At 41.3% G+C, this 24,849-nt stretch overlaps 1 protein-coding gene across 3 annotated transcripts in view; it reads right to left on the bottom strand.

Annotated features, from left to right (window-relative positions):
• LOC115149491 (AF4/FMR2 family member 1) overlaps positions 1 to 24,341 on the bottom strand; it is a 76,227-nt gene extending 51,886 nt beyond the window's left edge. For all 3 annotated transcript variants that reach the window (XM_029692421.1, XM_029692422.1, XM_029692424.1), the window contains exons 1-3: positions 24,114 to 24,341; positions 13,086 to 13,203; positions 1,968 to 2,798 (exon numbers count right to left, since the gene is read on the bottom strand). In XM_029692421.1, coding sequence (XP_029548281.1) covers positions 1,968 to 2,798; positions 13,086 to 13,203; positions 24,114 to 24,130 — 966 coding nt within the window. In that variant the 5' untranslated portion in view covers positions 24,131 to 24,341. The remainder of the gene's footprint in view (positions 1 to 1,967; positions 2,799 to 13,085; positions 13,204 to 24,113) is intronic.
• Between the last annotated feature and the right edge of the window lie 508 nt (positions 24,342 to 24,849).

Genomic DNA, 24,849 nt, shown 5'->3' with positions numbered 1-24,849 from the left:
AGATGTTTCTACAACTTGGAGTCAACCTGTAGTAAATTCAATTGATTGGACATGATTTGGAAAGCCACACCTGTCTATATAAGGTCCCACAGTTGACAGTGCATGTCAGAGCAAAAAACAAGCCATGATATCGAAGGAATTGTATAATAACTGCAACCAAATATTTCTTCACTGGGAATATTGAACCACCAGCTTTCATATGATCTGAGCAAGGAACCTAAACGTTAGCTTTTTTTACTTTCTTCTCCAACACTGTGTTTTTGCATTATTTAAACCAAATTGAACATGTTTCATTATTTACTTGAAACTAAATAATGTATTATATTAAGTAAAAATAAGTGCTCATTGAGTATTGTAATTGTCATTATTTCATATATATATAAATAAATAAAAAATGGCCGATTAAATCGGTATCGACTTTTTTTGGTCCTTCAATAGTCAGTATCGGTGTTGAAAAATCATAAATTGGTCGACAACTACCTAAAACAAGGCCAAATCTACACTGGAGTTTCCGACCAGGAAGTAATGAATGTTCCCGAATGGCCGAGTTACAGTTGTGACTTAAATCTACTTGAAAAATCTATGGCAAGACTTGAAAATGGACTCACAGCTGTAAATCACTGCCGAAGGTCACTAACATGCATTGACCTCAGGGTGTATGAATACTTACGTCAATTAGATATTTAACTTTCAATAAAATGTGCAAACATGTTTTCACTTTGTCATTATGGGGGTATCCTGTTTCCATTGTAGTGTGTGAGATTTATTTTGAAGGAAAAAAAATAAATAAATAATGCATTCATGCTGCAATAAGTGGAATATGAACACTATCTTAAGGTAATGCATCTTATCCATTTAGCGCTGATCCAGAGAGACTTACAGGAGCAATTGCTCAAGGGCACAGACAGACATTTTTCTTTTTTTAACCTAGTCGGCTCAGGGATTCGAACTAGTGACCTTTTGGTTACTGGCCCAATGCTCTTAACCGCTAGGCTACCTACCGACCCTGTATCAAGACACGCGTGAAATCATCATGAAAAAGACAGAGATGCACAACCCTAACGACTAGGCTAATTATGCCAGCATTCACTTACTGAGACAAATTGTCACCTGTCCGTCTCAGTGAGCATTCATTATCATTGGAGACTACTGTAATGACCATCATTACAGGACACACGTGTGAATACACTAAAGTTAGGGGACAGATTATGTCGCTGTTGGTGTCCGTCTTCTGTTCTTCCCACAGGTAAACAGGCAGGATGAGGTCCCACCGCAAAGTCTGCTTCCCAAATGGCACCCTATTCCCTTTATAGTGCACTGCTTTTAAACAGAGCCCTATGGGGTCCTGCTCAAAAGTAGTACACTAGGTAGGGAACAAGGTGCCATTTGGGAAACAGACAAAGTCTCATCAAAGCCAATTATGGAAATATTCCCCCATAGAGAGAATAGGACTAGACTAGAGCATGCAAATCTGACATTTGGTTCTGCATGATTTCCACTGAGCTGACCAAGCCTCACAGGGAGTGTCAATAAGCTACATCGACGCTGGACATGAATGCAGTCTCTCCAAAAATGGTCATCCATCTGTAGTTTTAAGCTGATCAAACATCGAAGTGCTACTTTCCAGAGCAAGTCGAGGCACACAAAAGTTCAATATTAACCAACTAAGAAACAGACCCATCTGATACATGTTCCATTTTAGGATATGTTCAAGGTTTGTTAGTTTGATGTTTATCTTTCTCTTTCCTGACCAACTATTTCTTCCATCTAAAGTCCACCGTCCAGTTCTTATCTAAAGTCCAGTTCAAACCCAATCTCCCAGGCTTGTGTGTTCATTATGCGTCTGGTATTAACTGATATTTCTCACACAGCAGGCTATATTGGCTAGTCAAAAAAAGGAACACACACACACACACACACACACACGCACACACGCACGGTTAAAAACAGAACATGGTTCTGCTTACCTCTATAGACTGTGATGGTATCTTCAGTTTGGAAAGGCTGGGCTTGGTGCTTTTCAAGTCTGGTAAAGGTTCATGATAAGACTGCCCATGGAAGTCTTCTGGGGAGGGCTTGAGGTCCGGAGACTCGCTGGTCACCTGGTCTTGGCCGTCCATGGGCCGGACGTAGGCTGTGGGCTTCTGGGGCATAACCAGGTTGGGTTTGGAGGCCAGCGGTGGAGGGAAGGTCTGAGAGGGCAGGGTTGTCCCCTCGATGGCCGGAGGCGGGATGTCTCTCTGGGGGTCATCCAGGGGGGACACCATGGGGAAGTGCGAGTCGGGGTGTAGGGGAGAGGCCGGGTGCCTCTCAGGGTGCAGGGGGGAGTCCTGGTGTTCAGAGTCGCTGGGGTCACTGGAATGTAGGGGGGATAGGGGCTCGGCTGGGGGGGACAGGGCAGAGAGGACTGGAGGAAGACTGGCACACTCCCTCAGGTCTGGCCAGAGCTCAGTCTTTCTCTGGTGTGGGTCTGGGCAGGCCTGGCCCTGGCTGAGACCCAGGGAGGACTGGGTGTAGGAGGAGGAAGGACCCTGGATCTTCTTCAGAGGCTGGCCAGAGTGGCTGCCACGGGGAGGACCACCACTCTGGCTCTGGCTTGCCCCGTACTGAGGAGGGTTCTGGAATGGAGGCTTCGCTCGGTCTCGGCTGCGAGATGGCCGCCCATACTTTGTGGTGACGTGAGATTGAGGGTCCTTAGAGAAGCTGTCCAAACACTGGTGAGTGTTGGGATTGTTCACGTCTTCATAACTACCCAGCATCCTCTGGATACGGCTGGACAGCTCATCTCCTTTGTTCGTCTGTAATAGAAAAGAAAAGGTTACTCAGGTACATCAGTGTTGTTAAGATGGATCATAGCAGGGTTCTTATCAGCTCTGCAGTAGTTAGCCTTGAAAATGAATAAGAACGATACAGTCTGAGACTGAGGAGGAGAATAACATCTTGCTACACGCTCTTTGTTGTTGCGAAAGTTGACCTGATACTGCTAAAATGTTTACTTTGTGTCGCTGAGTCTACCTTTAAAAACCAAAACACAGTAACATGCAGTGAGGATGAAACTGTTTCACAGATAGAAAATCAGCTAAACTGTGTTCTTTCTAGATAAAACCATGGTTTAACTATCTAAATATTACTGTTGCCCTTCGTCTCTGTATGTAGCTGACTTTTTTGGCAACCAATCAATATAACCTTTAAAAAAGCAGGAGAGTAGACAAGATGAAGTTCTCTTGTTACATTAGCTAGCTAACCCCACAGGCTGTGGGTTGCATGTATGGGCTCACTGCATCACACCAAAACATCCTCCTCAGAAGAAGGGTAACGTTGGGCTGTGGTTCAGGAAAAAGAAAATAACCTTCACCAACACTCCCTGTCATGGATTTAAAAAAAAGTATAGGATTGGTGTAAGCATTGGCTTGAAGGGAGTTTCCACTATTGTGGAATGCATGGCGGGGAGTGTGCAAGAGTACATGTCAGGAGAAGGGTGGAGAATAAGGTTGCCAAAGTACCTACAGTAGAAGACACAGAAACCGAAGAGGAAGCGAGACAACTCGCTGGCTCCTTATTTCTGGTTCATATACAGTCAATGAACTAAGTAGACCAGGCCAAGCTGCAATCGCATTGGTGCCTATGGGAGAGCCACCCCTTAAGCAGATGGGAACTGTGCCAATTTTTTGGGTCAAAATGGTAAAAAAAACGGCCTAAGACATCTTCATTTATCCAGCACCTTTGGTACAGCATCACCTCGTGAAGACCAAGAATATGCTTTGCTTCACCATTAATTCACATGGCCTGGGCAAGTACAATGCCTGTCCCTAACAGACTCCTACCTCGCCTCTCTATGGTCAATATGAGACGCTATGCATTGTGAATCAACCAGCAGTACCTAACCCTAAGCCCTGGGATGTTAGTGACAGCTAATTCACATCCTACAACATTGTTCACCTTGAGAGGATGGCCTTGTTCACAGACCCAGCTGACGACAACGCAGCATAAGGATTTGCCAGAATGAACCAAATGCATCACAACAGGCAGCCGACCAAGGAAACAGAGCCTCCCATTCATCCACTGAACAAACAAAGCAATCAGCTTAGCCATGGTAAAGGGATATACTTTACAGCTGCCAGCCACCAAGGGAAAGTAGTGCTTCTTTATAAGAAATAACTGAGTTAACAGGAGAAAAGACTGAAAGAAAGTGATTGAGACGGTGTTAAGTAGAAAGGGTGGTATGCTACTTGAGGACTATAAAATGATCTAATAACACATTATTAGGTTCATATTTTCACAATCATTTGTAATTTTCAACAAAAAAAATTAAGGATTGCTTAGAAATGTCTAAAGCCTTAGCCTACTTCCCTGACCACACACACACACAAAATGCATCACTTCCCATGTGCCCAATAATGTTTTGTACCATGTTTTGTGCTGCTGCCATGTTGTTGTCATCGTAATGTGTTGCTATCACGCTTTGTTGTCTTAGGTCTCTATGTAGTGTTGTGGTGTCTTGTGATGTGTTTTGTCCTATATTTTTAATCCCAGCCCCTGTCCCAACAGGAGGCCTTTTGGTAGGCCGTAATTGTAAATAAGAATGTTAACCGACTTAAATAAAAGGTTTAAAAATATATATTATACAGCCTCTCTCTCTCACGGACCCACTGGGCACCAAGGCCAACCAGCACACAGACACGGAATTAAAAAAGAGCCTCACCAAATTGCATTATTGTAAGCTACACCCTCTTATTTTCTAGGGAGCCTAAATAGCTAACTGTGTTCCTTTAAAATCAGGGGTGGGCAACTTTGATTGTAACTCATGAGGAAGAGCAGTGGCTCGAGGGTCTGCGTACCCACATCCATACCGACAAAAGCCCTAGCATTTTGGGGGCTAGAAGTTGTGTTTTCCGGGGCACCCCCCCACCTTGCAAGCAAAACATTTTATCAGCCCCACTTGACTGCAGAGATAAATGTAGAGTTCTTTTTCTGCAATTCTACACATTTTGCCATTGGGCAGAGAGAAGATTTAGCAATTTTATAACTAATTTCATGGTCAGTAATTTGACCATGATTATTCCAAATTCAGATATCTGAACCTTTAGTCTAAATAGCTTTTGTCAAATTGACAACAAAAAATGTATTTTTTTTTTGTATTTTAGCTAACCCAAACCATTTTCCTAACCTTAACCTAATTATCCTGACCTGCCATGTCAATTCTCCCAACCTGCTGCACAAGTTATATTAACCTGCTATGAAAATAAGTCAATTTAGACTAAAGCTGTATCCATTCTAGACAAAACCATCCCTGCTTTAAATAACAAGCGGCTGCTGGAGCTGACAGGTTCTGATGGGGGACAGAACCAACTGGTTGGTCCTCCGGTTTAGAGTACTCATCAGGGGTTCCCACTCCCTCCTGAGTAGTGGCAAGGCAGGAGGCTCCAAGAGGCCTCATTACCCGAACAGCTCCATGGTCTACAGAAGACGTGGCTGGCTGGGGATTCCATCTATTTCCAGAGGACATGGCTGACTGGGGGGTTCCCATCTGTCTCCAATCACATGCTGGGATTTACATGCTCACTAGGGGGACTTGCAGTCCTCACCCAATCACAGGCTGGGATTTCCATCCACATGGCCCCATCCTCAGTGATGTCATCGATAAACCAAACTGTGTGAGGCAAACCTATCAAAATCTCATAGCTACTTGCATAGCCTACTCTCTGTAGTCTGTTAGGCAGAGGTTCTCAAAACCATGTGTTTGATCTACTCCAGAGTTGGCACACCTGATTCAACTAAATCATTAAGCCCTTGACTAGGTAAATCATGTGAGCTAGTTCAGGGCTAACAACAACAACAACAACATTGTAAACCGTCTAGGGGTCCCCGATGAGTTTTGAGAACCACTGCTGTACAGTGTATGAGGATGTAGTACTATAAACAATTCCTCATGAAATGCTATTATAAAATCATTTAGGCACCGTTTCCTTGCTACAGCTTGCTAGAGCTCCTCAAGGTGTGAGTACTATGAAACATGCACAATAACATATTAGCTAGATGTGCCTCGTAACGGACTCCCCTGTTACAATCTGATATGGATTTTCTGCAGTACACAACTGAAAAGCAATAAAGTATTTCCTCTAACCTGGAAAGGCCCAGATTTAATCCTCTGGTATATAAACAACTTACTTTTGGTAAAGTGGACACCTGCTCATCCAACATCTCATTCCAAAAATCATGGGCATTAATATGGAGTTGTTCCCCCTTTTGCTGCTATAAAAGCATCCACTCTTCTGGGAAGGCTTTCCACTAGATGTTGGAACATTGCTGCAGGAACTTACCACAAGAGCATTAGTAAGGTCGGGCACTGATGTTGTGCGATTAGGTCTGGCTCGCAGCCGGCGTTCCAATTCATAACGAAGGTGTTTGATGGGGTTGAGGTCAGGGCTCTGTGCAGGCCAGTCAAGTTCTTCCACATTGATCTCGACAAACCATTTCTGTATGGACCTCGCTTTATGCACAGGGGCATTGGCATGCTGAAACAGGAAAGGGCCTTCCCCAAAACAGTTGCCACAAATTTGGAAGCACAGAATCATCTAGAATGTCATTGTATGCTGTAGCATTAAGATGTAACTTCACTGGAACTAAGGGTCCAAACCATGAAATACAGCCCCAGACCATTATTCCTCCTCCACAAAACTATAGTTGGCACAATGAATTGTGGCAGGTAGTGTTCTCCTGGGATCCTCCAAACCCAGATTCCCAAATGGTGAAGCTTGAGTCATCACTCCAGAGAACACATTTCCTCTACTCCAGAGTCCAATGGCGGCAAACTTTACACCCTTCCAGCCTGCGCTTGGCATCGCGCATGGTGATCTTAGTCTTGTGTGCTGTTGCTCGGCCATGGAAACCCATTTCATGAAGCTCCCGATGAACAGTTCTTGTGCCGATGTTGCTTCCAGAGGCAGTTTGGAACTCGGTAGCGAGTGATGTCAGCCGAATCCACTAATTTGAAGGGATATCCATATACTTTTGTATATACACGCAGTGCATTCGTAAAGTTCAGACCCCTTGACTTAACATTTTGTTACGTTACCACCTTATTCTAAAATGTATTAAATTAGTCCCCCCCCCTCAATCTACACACAATACCCAATATTGACAAAGCAAAAACAGGTTTAGAAATGTGTAAATGTATTAAAAATAAAGTGAAATATTACATTTACATAGGTATTCAGTATGTTGAAGCACCCTTAGCAGTAATTACAGCCTAGAGTATTCTTGGGTATGACGCTACCAGCTTGGCACACCTGTATTTGCGGAGTTTCTACCATTCTTCTCTGTAGATCCTCTCAAGCTCTGTCAGGTTGGATGGGGAGCGTCACTGCACAGCTATTATCAGCTCGCCTCAGATGTTCGATCGGGTTCAAGTCCAGGCTCTGGCTGGGCCACTCAAAGAAATTCAGAGACTTGTCCCGAAGCCACTCCTGCGTTGTCTTGGCTGTGTGCTTAGGGTCGTTGTTTCATTGGAAGTGGACCTTCGCCCCAGTCTAAGGTCTGGAGCAGGTTATCATTAAGGATCTGTACTTTTCTCTGTTCATCTTTCCCTCGATCCTGACTAGTCTCCAACATCCCCACAGCATGATACTGCTACACTTCACCGTAGGGATGGTGCCAGGTTTCCTCCAAACATGATGCTTGGCATTCAGACCAAAGAGTTCAATCTTGGTTTTATCAGACCAGAGAATATTGTTTCTCATGGTGTGAATGTCCTTTTGGTGGCTTTTGGCAAACTCCAAGTGGGCTGTCATATGTATTTTACTGAGGAGTGGATTCCATCTGTCCACTCTACCATAAAAGGCCTGATTGGCGGAGTACTGCAGAGATGGGAGAACCTTCCAGAAAGATGACCATCTCCGTAGAGGAACTACGGTCACTCTGACAGAGCTCCATCAGGTTCATGGCCCCCTCCCTGACCAAGGCCCTTCTCCTCCGATTGCTCAGTTTGGTCTGGTGGCCAGCTCTGGGAAGAGTCTTGGTGGTTCTAAAACATCTTCCGTTTAAGAATGTTGGAGGCCACTCTGTTCTTGGGGACCTTCAATGCTGCAGAAATGATTTGGTACCTTTCAACTGTGGGACCTTATATAGACAGGTGTGCCTTTCCAAAATCATGTCCAGTCAATTTGAAATTTTACCAAAAAGGTGGACTCCAATCACATAGTAGAAACATCAAGCATAATCAATGGAAACAGGATGCACCTGAATCAATTTCGAGTCTCAAAGCAAAAAGTCTGAATACGTACGTAAATAAGGTATCCGGTAATCCTGTTTTCGCATCATCATTATGGGGTATTGTGTGTAGATTGAAGAAAAACATTTAATCAATTTTAGAATAAAAGCTGTAATGTAACCAAATCTGGAAAAAGTCAAGGGGTCTGAATGCATGTATATAGGCCCTGCCCCCTACTAATTTCAGACCTCCCTAAGAATGACTCAAAGCCAGGGCACTAGGCCTATTCCCTACATCAGGGACGGGCAGCTCCTGTCCTCCGGGGCTGGAGGGGTGTCACACACTGTCCACATCCCTAGTCAACACAGCTGATTAAACTAATTGCATTCTAAACTGAAGGTCACGATTGGAGTCAGGTGTGTTAGCTGTGGCAAAAGTGTGATACCAATCAGGCCCCAGAGGACTGGAGTTGCCCATCCCTGCACTAGGCTGAGACAGTTACATAAGAGAACGTCAAAAAACACCCTTAAGCCTGGAGCTAGCCTTTACTACAGCTGCATCAATGAGAGCATCTTGACTGGCTGCATCACCGCTTGGTATGGCAACTGCTTGGCATCAAACCGCAAGGCGCTACAGAGGGTAGTGTGCACGGCCAAGCACATCACAGGGGCTAAGCTCCCAGCCAATGAGGACCAAGTGGTGTCAGAGGAAGGCCCTACAAATTGTCAAACACTCCAGCCACCCACATCATAGACTGTTCTTTCTGCTACCGCACGGCAAGCAGTACCGATGCATTAAGTCTGGACCCAACAGGACCCTGAACAGCGTCTACCCCCAAGTCATAAGATTTCTAAATAGCTAACCAAATAGCTACCTGGACAATCAGCATTGACCCTTTTGTCACTAACTCTTTATTATCTATGCTGTTGCCTAGTCACTTTAGCCCTACCTATACATACATCTCTACGTCAATTACCCCATACCCCTGCACATCGACTCTGTACTGGTACCACGTTACTCATTGTGTATTTATTCCTTGTGTGTTCTCTCTGCATTGTTGGGAAGGGCCCGTAATTATGCATTTAACGATTAGTCTACACCTGTTGTTTAGGAAGCATATGACAAATCCATTTTTTTTTTCAATTTTATTTGACTTCAGTGGTAACTAGACCTAGGCCACAGAGGTGGGGTCACGGTATGAACTAGAGGTTGACCGATTAAATCGGAACGGCCGATTAATTAGGGCCGATTTCAAGTTCTCATAACAAAATCGGTAATCTGTATTTTTGGACACCGATTGTGGCCGAATTGAAAACATTTTTTAAACACCTTTATTTAAACTAGGCAAGTCAGTTAACCTGTTTAATCTAGGGGGCAGTATTGAGAATTTTGGAAAAAAATATGTGCCCATTTTTAACTGCCTCCTACACCAACTCAGAAGCTAGAATATGCATATTATTGTTCAGGTTTGGATAGAAAACACTCTGAATTTTCTAAAACAGTTTGAATGGTGTCTGTAAGTATAACAATACTCATATTGCAGGCAAAAACCTGTGAAAAATAGATTTTAAAAAAATTGAATTTTGTGACTGTACTATTTAGTGTCATTGTTTTATAGATACCATAGTGAGAAAGGATTCAGTTCGCAACTCCTAAGGCTTCCACTAGATGTCAACGATCTTTATAAAGTTGTTTGACGCATCTGTGATGAATACAGACCGAATTAGAATGCTTACAAGTTGACACGTCATCACTTCATTTTTTGCGGCTGCGCATAAATCTGAGAAGAGTGTCTTTGTCATAATCGTTTATTCTAGACACTTGATAGGTTGTGTGAAAATATTACTGATGTTTACTGATGTTTCATGTTAAAAATGGACCAAAAGATTAATGCTAAACAACGTTTGACATGTTTAAACAAACGTAAATAGATTATTTACTAGGTTTTCTTTAGCTTTTCGGCGTGACTTTACACTGCCCACCTCATTTTGTGGGAGCCTACTGAACGCTAACTATTTGGACATAAATTATGAACTTTGTCAAAAGAAACCACATTTGTTCTGGACCTGGGATCGCTGGCAGCGCCTTCTGATGGAGATAATCAAAGGTAAGGGGATATTTAGAATGTTATTATCGATATTAGATGATGCTAATGCTAACTGTATAGCTTAGCTTAGCTTATAGCTTAGCTTGCTGTTGTTAGCATAGTACCCAGTTTATTGCAAAATGTGATTTCCCAGTAAAGTTATTTTGAGATCTGGCCATTCGGTAGCAATTACGAGATGATAATATATTATTCTTTGAATGACAATATTATAATTTACCAATGTTTTCGAATAGTAATTCCGTGATTTGTAATGCTGGATTCACTGGGAGCATTCGAGCCGAAAAAAATTCTGAATTTCACCGCGACTGTAAATGCTGTTTTTGGATATAAATATGAACTTGATGGAACAAAAAATGCATGTATTGTATAACATAATGTCCTATGAGTGTCATCTGATGCAGATTGTCAAAGGTAAGTGCATAATTCTAGCTAGTTTTCTGTCTGTTGATGCCCTTCTTTGAAATGGCTAAACATTACACACAGCTATTGTCAATGTACTCTCCTAACATAACCTAACTTTATGAATTCTCCGTAAAGCCTCTGAAAATCGGACAGCGTGGTTAGATTTAGGAGATATATCTTTCAAATGGAGGAAAATAGTTGATTATTTGATTATTTGAAATGATTACTCTTGCAGTTTTGAATTCCCCGCCATGGTCACATGACAATGAATCCCAATACCGGGATAAGATCGGGATAAGATCCTCAACAGGTTTTAAGAACACATTCTTATTTTCAATGACGGCCTAGGAACGGTGGGTTAACTGCCTTGTTCAGGGGCAGAACGACAGCTTTTTACCTTGTCAGCTCGGGGATTCGTTTTTGCAACCTTCCGGTTACTAGTCCAACGCTCTAACCACCTGCCTTACATTGCACTCCACGAGGAGCCTGCGTGGCAGGCTGACTACCTGTTACGCGAGGGCAGCAAGAAGCCAAGGTAAGTTGCTAGCTAGCATTAAACTTATCTTATAAAAAACAATCAAACATAAATCACTAGTTAACTACACATGCTTGATGATATCACTAGTTTATCTATCGTGTCCTGCGTTTCATATAATCGATGTGGTGCCTGTTAAATTTCTCATCGAATCACAGCCTACTTCGCCAAACGTGTGATGATTTAACAAGTTCATTCGCGAAAAAAAAGCACTGTCGTTGCACCAATGTGTACCTAACCATAAACATCAATGCCTTTCTTTAAAATCAATAGACAAGTATATATTTTTAAACCTGCATATTTAGTTAATATTGCCTGCTAACATGAATTTCTTAAAACTAGGGTAATTGGGTCACTTCTCTTGCATTCCGTGCAAGCAGTCAGGGTATATGCAGCAGTTTGGGCCGCCTGGCTCGTTGCGAACTGTGTGAAGTCCATTTATTCCTAACAAAGACCGTAATTCATTTGCCAGAATTGTACATAATTATGACATAACATTGAAGGTTGTACAATGTAACAGCAATATTTAGACTTAGGGATGCCACCCGTTAGATAAAATACAGACCGGTTCCATATTTCACTGAAAGAAAACGTTTTGTTTTCGAGATGATCGTTTCCGGATTCGACCATATTAATGGCTCGTATTTCTGTGTGTTATGTTATAATGAAGTCTACGATTTGATATAGTAGTCTGAGCGATGGTAGGCAACAGCAGGCTCGTAAGCATTCATTCAAACAGCACTTTTGTGCGTTTGCCAGCAGCTCTTCGCTATGCTTCAAGCATTGAGCCGTTTATGACTTCAAGCCTATCAACTCCCGAGATTAGGCTGGTGTAACCGATGTGAAATGGCTAGCTAGTTAGCGGGGTGCGCGCTAATAGCGCTTCAAACGTCACTCGCTCTGAGACTTGGAGTAGTTGTTCCCCTTGCTCTGCAAGGGCCGCGGCTTTTGTGGAGCGATGGGTAACGATGCTTCGAGGGTGGCTGTTGTCGATGTGTTCCTGGTTCGAGACCAGGTAGGGGAGAGGAAAGGGACGGAAGCTATACTGTTACACTGGCAATACTAAAGTGCCTATAAGAACATCCAATAGTCAAAGGTATATGAAATACAAATCGTATAGAGAGAAATAGTCCTACAATAACTACAACCTAAAACTTCTTACCTGGGAATATTGAAGACTCATGTTAAAAGGAACCACCAGCTTTCATATGTTCTCATGTTCTGAGCAAGGAACTTAAACGTTAGCTTTTTTTAAATGGCACATATTGCACTTTCACTTTCTTCTCCAACACTTTGTTTTTGCATTATTTAAACCAAATTGAACACGTTTCATTATTTATTTGAGGCTAAATTGATTTTATTGATGTATTATATAAGTTAAAATAAGTGTTCATTCAGTATTGTTGTAATTGTCATTATACATTTTTTTTTTTTTAAAGTCAGATAAATCCGTCGACCTCTAGTATGAACGCAGGTCATCATGACCAGAGCAACGCCTAAATACATCAACGAGATGTTTCTAATAAAAGGTTGGAGTCGGGTTCACAACAGCTCATCTCTTAAGAGCAACACAATGACACGTGGACTGTGTTACAAAACAAACTGTTACATTATCAACATGCAAATGCATTGGTCATGAAGTCATCAAGCAAAACACTTCCTCTGGCCTCTAATTCTCTTATTTCAAATAGAATGGAATAATTAATAGCATCATGAAATAACCTGCATTTTGGGAATACGTCGCATGTTTGTAGTTGTTAGTATGTCCTCCTGCAGTCCTAATAAGGGCCTAGAGGAAAAAAAAAGGAAAAAAGAACAGGAAGTAGTCTGACCTTATAGGGTTCCCCAAACAGGGGAACGGTCTCCTGGTAGAACTCCTTCTCCTGGAAGGTTCCCTGATTCCGCCGCTCCCGCTCTCGGATGCGAAGGAGGTTCCTCTCTTCATTGTAGCTGTGGGGGAAATCAGACAGATGGGTTTAGAGTGGTCACTTAGAACAGTACACATTTCTGAAGTCAGTATACACTTAAGATTTCAGAGTCAATTAAATTATGCACGGATATCAAAAGTGGAAGACTTGGGTAGATCTCAGGTTAAGATTTGGGCTTTATAGGAGAGCAAGTTGGATTTATAATTGATATTACACAAAGTACACCATTACCATAAAAAAAATATCCAATGACTGACGAAGGATTTTGAGGGTCCAAAATCACTTCGGTGAAATGGGGGGGGGGGGGGGTTGCCATAATTTCTGGGGACAGGTGTAATTGGGGGGGGGGGGGCCATCATACAGTGAGTGCCTTCAGTAAGTATTCACACCCCTTAACGTTTTCCACAGTGTTGGGTTACAGCCTGAATTTAAAAAGTGATTCAATTGAGAAAAACACATTTCACTGGTATACACTCACAATACCCCATTGTGTCATGAAAATGTTCTGAGTTAATAAGTATTTAGACCCCTTTGTTTTATGGCAAGCCTAAATAAGTTCAGGACCCCCAAAAAATGTGCTAAACACGTAAGTTGCATCGACTCACTGTGAGCAATAACTGTTTAACACGAGGTAGTCATTCAAAAATCATCTCTGTACCTCACACATACAGATAATTGTAAGGTCCCTCAGTCGAGCGGTGAATTTCAAACAGATTCAACCACAAAGACCAGGGAGGGTTTCCAATGCCTCACAAAGGGCACCTATTGGTAGATGGGGGAAAAAAAGGGAAAAAAGCTGACATTATGGTGAAGTTATTAATTATGCTTTGGGTGGTGTATTGATACACCCAGTCACGACAAAGATACAGGCATCCTTCCTAACTTAGTTGCCGGAAAGGAAGGAAACTGCTCAGGAATTTCACAATGAGACCAATGGTGACTTTAAAACAGTTAGAATTTAATGGCTGTGATAGGAGAATACAATGTTGATCCATCAGTTTTTACTCCAAAAATACTAACCTAGTGAAAAGGAAGCCTGTACAAAATAAAAATATTCCAAAACATGCATCCTGTTTGCAACAAGGCACAAAAGTAATACTGCAAAATATTTGGCAAAGAAATTGACTTTTGGTTCTGAATACAAAGCGTTAAGTTCATATTTAAGCATGCTGGTGGCCGCATCATGTTATGGATATGGGAATTATTTTAGGATAAAAAGAAACGGAATAGAGCCAAGTACAGGCAAAATCCTAGAGTAAAACTTGGTTCAGTCTGCTTTCCAACAGACACTGGGAGACAAATTATTCTGCTGAAAGGTGAATTAAGTAAAACACAAGGCCAAATTAACACTGGAGTTGCTTACCAAGAAGACAGTGAAGGTCTTTCAGTTAATCTACTTTAAAATATATGCCAAGACCTGAAATGGTTAAAAATGATCAACAACCAATTTGGCAGAGCTTGAAGAATTGGGCAAATGTTGCACCATCCAGGTATGGAACTCTTAGGGACTTACCCAGAAAGACTCACGGTTGTAATCAATGCCAAAAGTGCATTTAAAGTATTGACTCAGGGGTGTAAAAACATATGTATGAGATATTTCTGTATTTCATTTTCAATAAATTGGCAAAAATGTCTAAAAACATGTTTTCACTGTCATTATGGTGTATTGTGTGTAGATGGGTGAGAGAGAAAATATATTTTATCAATTTTGAATTCAGGCTGTAACAAATGTGAGATAAGTCAAGAGGTATGAATACTTTCTGAAGGCACACAGTCCTATGGGGTTGACATCATCGGTTTCAAACACTCCCTCTAGAATGGCACGCTGCCAGAATACATGTAAAAAGGACAACGACTTACTTTACTGGATTTAAAAAAAAAAAAAAATCAGCTCTGTTGAAGTAAGAAGGGTGTGGATCACTTGATCTGGGTGGAGAACTTGGATGTAGCTTCAATTGTCATTTGGAAATCTGGCAACAAAATAGACTGCCCTCAAACAGCTAGGCTATCGTCCTGCTCTGCCCTGCATCATGTAATTTTATAGGAGGTTCCTAGAACACGCTCACAATCCAGTGGTATAAAGTACTTAAGTAAAAATACTTTAAAGTACTACTTAAGCAGTTTGAGTATGTGTACTTTACTATTTATATTTGACAACTTTTATTTAACTACATTCCTAAAGAAAATAAATGTACTTTTTACTCCATACATTTTCCCTGGCACCTAAAAGTACTCGGTACATTTTTTTATTTTTATATACTTAACCATTTCTCTGTCCTGCTAAATTCACACCCTTACCAAGAGAACATCCCTGGTCGACCCTACTGTCTTTGATCTGGCGGACTCACTAAACACAAATGTTTTATTGGTAAATTCTGTCTGAGTGTTGGAGTGTGCCCCTGGATATGCATGTTAAAAAAATTAAAAATATATATTTTTAAAAAGACAATATTAATATAGTATAGTATTAGTATAGTAATTAATATTTTGAGCTCATGTGCATCCTATTCCCATTGATCATTTATTTATTTAAACCTTTATTTAACTTGGCAAGTCAGTTAAGAACAAATTCTTATTTACAAAGGACTGCCTACCCCGGCCAAACCCGGACGACGCTGGGCCAATTGTGCGCCGCCCTATGGGACACCCAATCACGGCCAGATGTGATACAGTCTGGATTCAAACCAGGGACTGTAGTGACGCCTCTTGCACTGAGATGCAGTGCCTTAGACTGCTGTGCCACTCGGGAGCCCATCATCCTTGAGATGTTTCCACAACTTGGTTAGATTTCACCTGTGGTAAATTCAATTGATTGGACATGATTTGGTAAAGTCCCACAGCTGACAGTGCATGTCAGAGCAAAAACCAAACCATGAGGTTGAAGGAATTGTTCGTAGAGCTCCGAGACAAGATTTTGTCAAGGCACAGATCTCGGGGAAGGTACCAAAACATTTCTGCAGCATATAAGGTCCCCATTGACTCATTACATACAGTGCATTCGGAAAGTTCAGACGCTTTGACTTTTTCCACATTTTGGTTACATTACAGCCTTATTCCAAAATTGATTAAATAGTTTTTCCCCCCCCTCACCAATCTACACACAATACCCCATAATGACAAAGCATAAAACCGTTTTTAGAATATTTTTTTATTTATTTCTTTATAATTATCATATCACATTTACATAAGTATTCAGACCCTTTGCTTAGTACTTTGTTGAAGCACCTTTGGCAGCGATTACAGCCTTGAGTCTTCTTGGGTATGACGCTACAAGCTGGTCACACCAGTTTTTTGGGGAGTTTCTCCCAATCTTTTCTGTAGATCCTCTCAAGCTCCGTTAGGTTTGATGAGAGCGTCGATGCACAGCTACTATCAGGTCTTGCCAGAAATGTTCGATCGGGTTCAAGTCCGGGCTCTGGCTGGGCCACTCGAGGACATTGAGACTTGTCCCGAAGCAACTCCTGCATTGTCTTGGCTGTGTGCTTACGGTTGTTGATCTGTTGGAAGGTGAACCGTCGCCCCAGTCTGAGAACCTGCTCCAGAATGCACAAGACTTCAAAGATCTCTGTACTTCACTTCTTTGATCTTTCCCTTGATCCTGACTAATCTCCCTGCCGATGAATAACCTCCCCACAGCATGATGCTGCCACCACCATGCTTCACTGTAGGGACGGTGCCAGGTTTCGTCCAGACGTGATGCTTGGCATTCAGTCCAATCTTGGTTTCATCAGACCAGATAATCTTGTTTCTCATGGTCTGAGTCCTTTAGGCAAACTCCAAATCGGGCTGTCATGTGCCTTTTACTGAGGAGTGGCTACCGTCTGGCCACTCTACCATAAAAGCCTGATTGGTGGAGTGCTGCAGAGATGGGAGAACCTTCCAGAAGGATAACCATCTCCACAGAGGAACTCTGAAGCGCTGTCAGAGTGACCATCAGGTTCTTGGTCACCTCCCTGACCAAGGCCCTTCTCCCCCAATTGCTCAGTTTGGCCGGGTGGCCAGCTCTAGGAAGAGTCTTGGTGGGTCCAAACTTCTTCCATTTAAGAATGGAGGCAGGCAACTGTGATCTTGGGGACCTTCAACGCTGCAGACATTTTTTGGCACCCTTCTCCAGATCTATGCCTTGACACAATCCTGTCTAGGAGCTCTACAGACAATTCCTTCGACCTCATGGCAACATGCACTGTCAACTGCGGGACCTTATAAATACAGGGGTGTTCCTTTTCAAATCATGTCCAATCAATTGAATTTACCACAGGTGGACTCCAATCAAGTTGTAGAAACATCAAAGATGAATAAAAACAGGATGCACCGGAGCTCAATTTCGAGTCTCATAGCAAAGGATCTGAATACATATGTAAATAACGTAAATCTTTTTTTTGTTACCGTTTTTGCTTTGTCATTATGGGGTATTGCGTGTAGATTTCAGGAAAAACATTTATTTAATCCATTTTAGAATAAGAATAAGGCTGTAGCGTAACAAAATAGAGGGGTCTGAATACTTTCTGAATACACCGTACACTGCTGCTACTGTTACCCATCTGTCACTTTATTCCTAGGTATACCTGTATGTATACTGAACAAAAATAACAACATGTAAAGTGTTGGTCCCATGTTTTATGAGCTGAATTAAAAAGCCCCTGAATATTTCCATTGGCACAAAAAGATAATTTCACTAAAATCTTTAGCACAAATTTGTTTACATCTCTGTTAATCCAGCCACCTGACAGGTGTGGCATATCAAGAAGCTGATTAAAAAGCATTACACAGGTGTACCTTCAGCTGGGGACAATAAAAGGCCACTAAAATGTGCAGTTTTGTCGCAACACAATGCCACAGATCACCCAAGTTAAAGGCGCATCGATGTGCATGTAGCATATATATTTTTGTTCAGTATACATCTATCTACCTCAATTACCTGGTACCCCATGTATATAGCCAAGTTATCATTACTTAGTACTGCTACCCCATGTACAGTTGAAGTCGGAAGTTTACATACATCGTAGCCAAATACATTTAAACTCAGTTTTCACAAATCCTGACATTTAATCCAAGTAAAAATTCCCTGTCTTAGGTCAGTTAGCATCACCACTTTATTTTAAGAATGTGAAATGTCAGAATAATAATAATAATAATAATAATAATAAGAGAATGATTTAATTCAGCTTTTATGTCTTTCATCACATTCCCAGTGGGTCAGAAGCTTACATACACTCAATTAGTATTTGGTAGCATTGCCTTTAACTCTTTAGGGATAGGGGGCAGCATTGGGAAGTCTGGATGAAAAGCGTGCCCAGAGTAAACTGCCTGTTACTCAGGCCCAGAAGCAAGAATATGCATATAATTAGTAGATTTGGATAGAAAACTCGAAGGTTTCCCAAAACTGTTAAAATAATGTCTGAGTATAACACAACTCATATGGCAGGCAAAACCTCCTTTTCACGCAAAACCGGATGTTTGTTTGAGACAATGCATTTCTGACCATAACGTACCAATTTCAAATGAGGTATTTGGACAAACTTTATCGAACAAAACAAACATTTGTGTAACATAGAGTCCTGGGAGTGCCACCAGATGAAGATCAAAGGTTAGTGATTCATTTTAACGCTATTTCTGACACCTCTCCTTGGCTGGAAAATGTCTATGGTTTTTTGTGGCTAGGCGCTGTCCTAACATAATCGAATGGTGTGCTTTTGCGGTAAAGCCTTTTTGAAATCAGACACTGTGGTTGGATTAACAAGAAGTTTCTTTAAAATGGTGTATAATACTTGTGTGTTTGAGGAATTTTAATTATGACATTTGTTTGAATTTGGCGCCCTGCAATTTCACTGGCTGTAGGCCAGGTGTTCCAGAAAGGTTAAATTGTTAAACTTGGGTCAAAACGTTTCGGATAGCCTTCCTTCTACAAGCTTCCCACAATAAGTTGGGTGAATTTTGACCTATTCCTCCTGACTGAGCTGGTTATAACTGAGTCAGGGTTGAAGGCCTCCTTGCTCGCACATACTTTCAGTTCTGCCCACACATTTTCTATAGGATTGCAGTTAGGGTTTTGTGATGGCCACTCCAATACCTTGACTTCATTGTCCTTAAGCCATTGTGCCACAACTTTGGAAGTATGCTTGGGGTCATTGTCCATTTGGAAGACCCATTTGTGGCCAAGCTTTAACTTCCTGACTGATGTCATGAGATGTTGCTTCAACATATCCACATCATTTTCCTGCCTCATGAAGCCATCTATTTTGCGAAGTGCACCAGTTCCTCCTGCAGCAATGCACCCCCACAACATGATGCTGCCACCCCCGTGCTTCACGGTTGGGATTGTGTTCTTCGGTTTGCAAGCCTCCCCCTTTTTCCTCCAAACATAATTATGGTCATTATGGCCAAACAGTTCTATTTTGTTTCATCAGACCTGAGGATATTTCTCCAAAAAGTACGATCTTTGTCCCCATCTATCACAGTGCCATCCGTTTTGTCACCAAAGCCCCATATACTACCCACCACTGCGACCTGTACGCTCTCGTTGGCTGGCCTTCGCTTCATAATCGTCGCCAAACACATTGGCTCCAGGTCATCTACAAGACCCTGCTAGGTAAAGTCCCCCCTTATCTCCGCTCACTGGTCACCATAGCAGCACCCACCTGTAGCACGCGCTCCAGCAGGTATATCTCTCTGGTCACCCCTAAAGCCAACTCCTCCTTTGGTCGTCTCTCCTTCCATTTCTCTGCTGCCAATGACTGGAACGAACTACAAAAATCTCTGAAACTGGAAACACTTATCTCCCTCACTAGCTTTAAGCACCAGCTGTCAGAGCAGCTCACAGATCACTGCATCTGTACATAGCCCATCTATAATTTAGCCCAAACTACTACCTCTTCCCCTACTGTATTTATTTATTTTATTTATTTTGCTCCTTTGCACCATATTATTTATATTTTAACTTTGAACTTTCTTCAAACTACAAATCTACCATTCCAGTGTTTTTCTTGCTATACTTTATTTACTTTGCCACCATGGCCTTTTTTGCCTTTACCTCCCTTATCTCACATCATTTGCTCACATTGTATATAGTCTTATTTTTTTCTACTGCATCATTGATTGTATGTTGTATTACTCCATGTGTAACTCTGTGTTTTTGTATGTTGTCGAACTGCTTTGCTTTATCTTGGCCAGGTCGCAATTGTAAATGAGAACTTGTTCTCAACTTGCCTACCTGGTTAAATAAAGGTGAAAAAAAATATTATTTTTTTTTTTTTTTTTTTAAATGTGCAGTTGCAAACCGTAGTGTTTTTTTATATGGCGTTTTGGAGCAGTGGCTTCTTCTTTGCTGAGCGGCCTTTCAGGTTATGTCGATATAGGACTCGTTTTACTGTGGATATAGATACTTTCGTACCGGTTTCCTCCAGCATTTTCACAAGGTCCTTTGCTGTTGTTCTGGGATTGATTTGCACTCCGCACCAAAGTACGTTCATCTCTAGGAGACAGAACGCGTCTCCTTCCTGAGTGGTATGACGGCTGCATGGTTCCATGGTGTTTATACTTGGGTACTATTGTTTGTACAGATGAACGTGGTACCTTCAGGTGTTTGGAAATTGCTCCCAAGGATGAACCAGACTTGGTCTACAATTGTTTGAGGTCTTGGCTGATTTCTTTTGATTTTCCCATGATGTCAAGCAAAGAGGCACTGAGTTTGAAGGTAGGCCTTGAAATACATCCAGAGGTACACCCCCAATTGACTCAAATGATGTCAATTAGCCTATCAGAAGATTCTAAAGCCATTACATCCTTTTCTGGAATTTTCCAAGCTGTTTAAAGACACAGTCAACTTTGTGTATGTTAACTTCTGACCCACTGGAATTGTGATACAGTGAATTACAAGTTAAATAATCTGTTTGTAAACAATTGTTGGAAAAATTACTTGTGTCATGCACAAAGTAGGATGTCCTAACCGACTTGGTAAAACTATAGTTTGTTAACAAGAAATTTGTGGAGTGGTTGAAAAACACTTAGGTTGGAGTCATTAAAACCTGCATGTAAACTTCCTACTTCAACTGTATATAGCCAAGTCATTACTCAGTACTGGTACCCCATGTATATAGCCAAGTTATCGTTACTCAGTACTGGTACCCCTTGTATATAACCTAGTTATCATTACTCAGTACTGGTACCCCTTGTATATAACCTAGTTATCATTACTCAGTACTGGTACCCCTTGTATATAACCTAGTTATCATTACTCAGTACTGGTACCCCTTGTATATAACCTAGTTATCATTACTCAGTACTGGTACCCCTTGTATATAACCTAGTTATCATTACTCAGTACTGGTACCCCTTGTATATAACCTAGTTATCATTACTCAGTACTGGTACACCTTGTATATAACCTAGTTATCATTACTCAGTACTGGTACCCCTTGTATATAACCTAGTTATCATTACTCAGTACTGGTACCCCATGTATATAGCCTAGTTATCATTACTCAGTACTGGTACCCCATGTATATAGCCTAGTTATCATTACTCAGTACTGGTACCCCAGTGGTGGTCTGATGCACACTAACCCCTAGGTCCCCTTAAAGTTGATTATCACCCTCCCCACCCAAACTCTCATCTTACATCTATGCTTCTCGTCTCCTGTCTCTTACATGAAGGCACAAGAACACACCAGACTGATAAGGACTAGAAGGATCATTCATCAAGCTAGGCCTACTTCTAAATCCAGCCATCCCATAGATGTAGCCTATGTGTCGTGTCTGGCTTTTCAGAAGGGATGCAAGAATGAGCCTTTATCCAAAATGTAGGCCTATAACACAACCATGTCTGCATGACATCATTAAAATACAAACTGCATACTATAAGCTAACGTAGGCCTAGCTGAGGGGCCTACAGGCAAAACCTTGGCAGGCGCCTGCACTGAAATTCCTTCGAACCACAAAAGTCGGCTGATGGCAGGCTTTTAAGTTTTATAAGAGGCGCAGGGCTGTCTGTAGTTAGCAAAGTAGAAGCAACACGCAGCATACTAGCCTCAACTAAAGAGAAGGGCTGTGTGATGAGTGGGGGAGGGGAAGGACAGAGACTTCTTCCCCTGCAATGGGCAAAGGTCAACATGTGGTTCACCCTGTATCACTACTCACAATCCACTGACTCTAGTATACATTGGAGGTGAAAAGATATTCAGCCACTGATGGTAAACAAAGGAAGTGTGTTTCAGTAAAAATATGGCTTTTTTTTTTATTAGACAAATATCTTTATTCCACCTTGGTTGGTAAGCAAGGTGCAACAGCATTTATTTTTCTCTAGTCTAGATTTAAAAATCAACTATTTGTCACATGCGCGAAAGATAAGTGTAGAATTTACAGTGAAATGCTTAAAGAGTGATTTGAAGAGACTACCGAGTTGATATCTAAGCCCAAATAGCTACATTCTTTATATAAACATGGGTCCATTTATCCTGTGCTACACCTTTAAGGTTTAGCTTCATGAGGACAGTTTATCCCTCGACATCAGCTGGAGCAATTGTTTCTCCCAGTAGTAGACAAGGGTAGGGTTCAATGCTATACAAAGGCAGTAGACGGAATTAACTTTCATCAACCTAAACACAGGTGTGTGTGTCTGCATGGGATGTGTGGGCCTGTACTCAATGTAAGGATGTGATAGCAGGGTACTGTGGGCATAATTAACTTTGATTGGCCTAATAAGGCAAATAATACATCTAGGACTATTATGGCTTTACGCAGAGACAGACAGTATGGAGAGTTTTTAGACAAGGGACTATCAGCAACCATTGATGGGTTTGGTCAACAATAAACAATGCTCATTCATGTGAATGAGATGCTGCGTTTCTAAAGTCAGTGGTGTAGTGTTCAACAACACTGTGAATCACTTGCAATTCATTTCAAACCTGATATTAAAGTTGTTGAGTAGCTAAAAATAATGCTTTAAAAAGGTACAATGAATGGGGACATGGTCAACTCGCATTCCTTCCTTTCCCTGCGTTTAGGGAAATTGGGATTTATTTGCAAAAAAAACAAGTTTCGATTTGAGACCTCTAAAAATGCAGTCAGCTGTTCATGCGCGGTGGTTAGCTATTCGCCATATTCAATTCTGCTGGTTAGCAAATAAAAATGTATACCAAGGAATGATTGAAAGTACACTAGTAGCTAGTTCTTCTGTACGAAGTTAAACTACGGTTAACGTTACCGATCAGTATCAAGTTAAAACGCAAAAGCTAGTTATAATAAAACAGCCTACGAACTGCTAGATAAGAGCTAGTTAGTTAGGCATCCCACTAACACTGCCAGGCTGGCTACGAGTGAGTGAATTATCAAACTTCTGACTTGCCAATTAAATACCTAGTAGCTAAATTCATGAGTAACGTTCGCTAACTAGCTAGTTAATAAAACTCGCAGGACCACATTACATAATGGCCAGTTATTTTTGTTATCCAAAAAAATATTGTTAGCTAGCAAACTATATATAGAATTATTATTATTTTTAAAACACGACGGAATTGTTTTTAAAAATGAGCTAACTAAAATGTTAGCCGATGAGGTTGTGCGCTAGCTACTATCTAAAAATACACTGACATCGTCGATCAGCTGGTTAGCAGTGGCACCAGCTTGCTAGCTAAAAATCACACCACAGCTGTGGGAGTGAGCAGGCTACTTCCAGCTGATTCCACCTTCTGCTACGCTAGCTGCGTTACCATTCAGTTTTAGTACGCTTAAAAAATGGCTAATAACTTTGCCAAATTCTGTTTAAAAAAATAAATAAAAAAAATGTTACAACACGCTTCTAGCGATATGCAAAACGTAATTATCAAAAGTAACAAGCCAAACTCAACTTTTGGACTAGCGTCTTTTAGCTAGCTATGGTGTGTACGTTGATTTGAGATAGTTCGTAGGCTAGCTAACGTTATCGTTGTCTGCTTACCTTGAGCGAGCTGCCATAGTGCGCCTCAAAAAACAAATTGCAAGTTGTTTGCCATGTGTTTCTGACAATCCTTGATTGGATAATCTCCCCCTCTTGATTACATTGTTTACCAGTCAAATGCCATCGAAATCTTTACATGAATTAACTGTCTATAACTGTTCTTTAATAGTTCTCTGCTAGTAACTGTGCATATGGATCCTGGTCTCAGGGCATACTGGGTTGTTCCATTTCATGCAGTCATCCGGGGGGGACACAGTGGAGTCTGATACGATGGCCTTTGTACTTAAACAGAAAAGCAACCTGCAATAAACACCAAACGACTGTTCATATTCACTTATTTCCAAATTGTATTATTATTATTTTTTTGTATATTATAGAATGTGTTTTCTTTCTCGCGTTTTTCAATTGTCAACTTAAAAAACAAAGTTTGCACAGTTCCCCCCTGCACGTTGGAAATGGTACAGCCACACCATACCTATTATGGACATGTTATTCTTCTCTCTGAATCACCTAAACTATTGCTAGGGACAGCATTCAACAGTTGTATTTTATCTCTGAACTGAGAATTACACATACCATTAGACAGCACAGGCTACTGCTGGATACAGAATTATATTGAAAGAGTTCATCTTAATTTCCCCCAATTAAATTAAAATTACTGATATATTTTATGATTATGTGGATATTTAAAATATGCCTTGCTATAAATGAATCTAAGTTATTGATAAATGTGAAG

Source organism: Salmo trutta, chromosome 15 (assembly GCF_901001165.1).
Source record: "Salmo trutta chromosome 15, fSalTru1.1, whole genome shotgun sequence".
Classification (NCBI taxonomy): Eukaryota; Metazoa; Chordata; class Actinopteri; order Salmoniformes; family Salmonidae; genus Salmo; species Salmo trutta.
The sequence above is the reverse complement of the archived record's forward strand: the minus strand, read 5'-3'. Positions and strand labels throughout refer to the sequence as shown.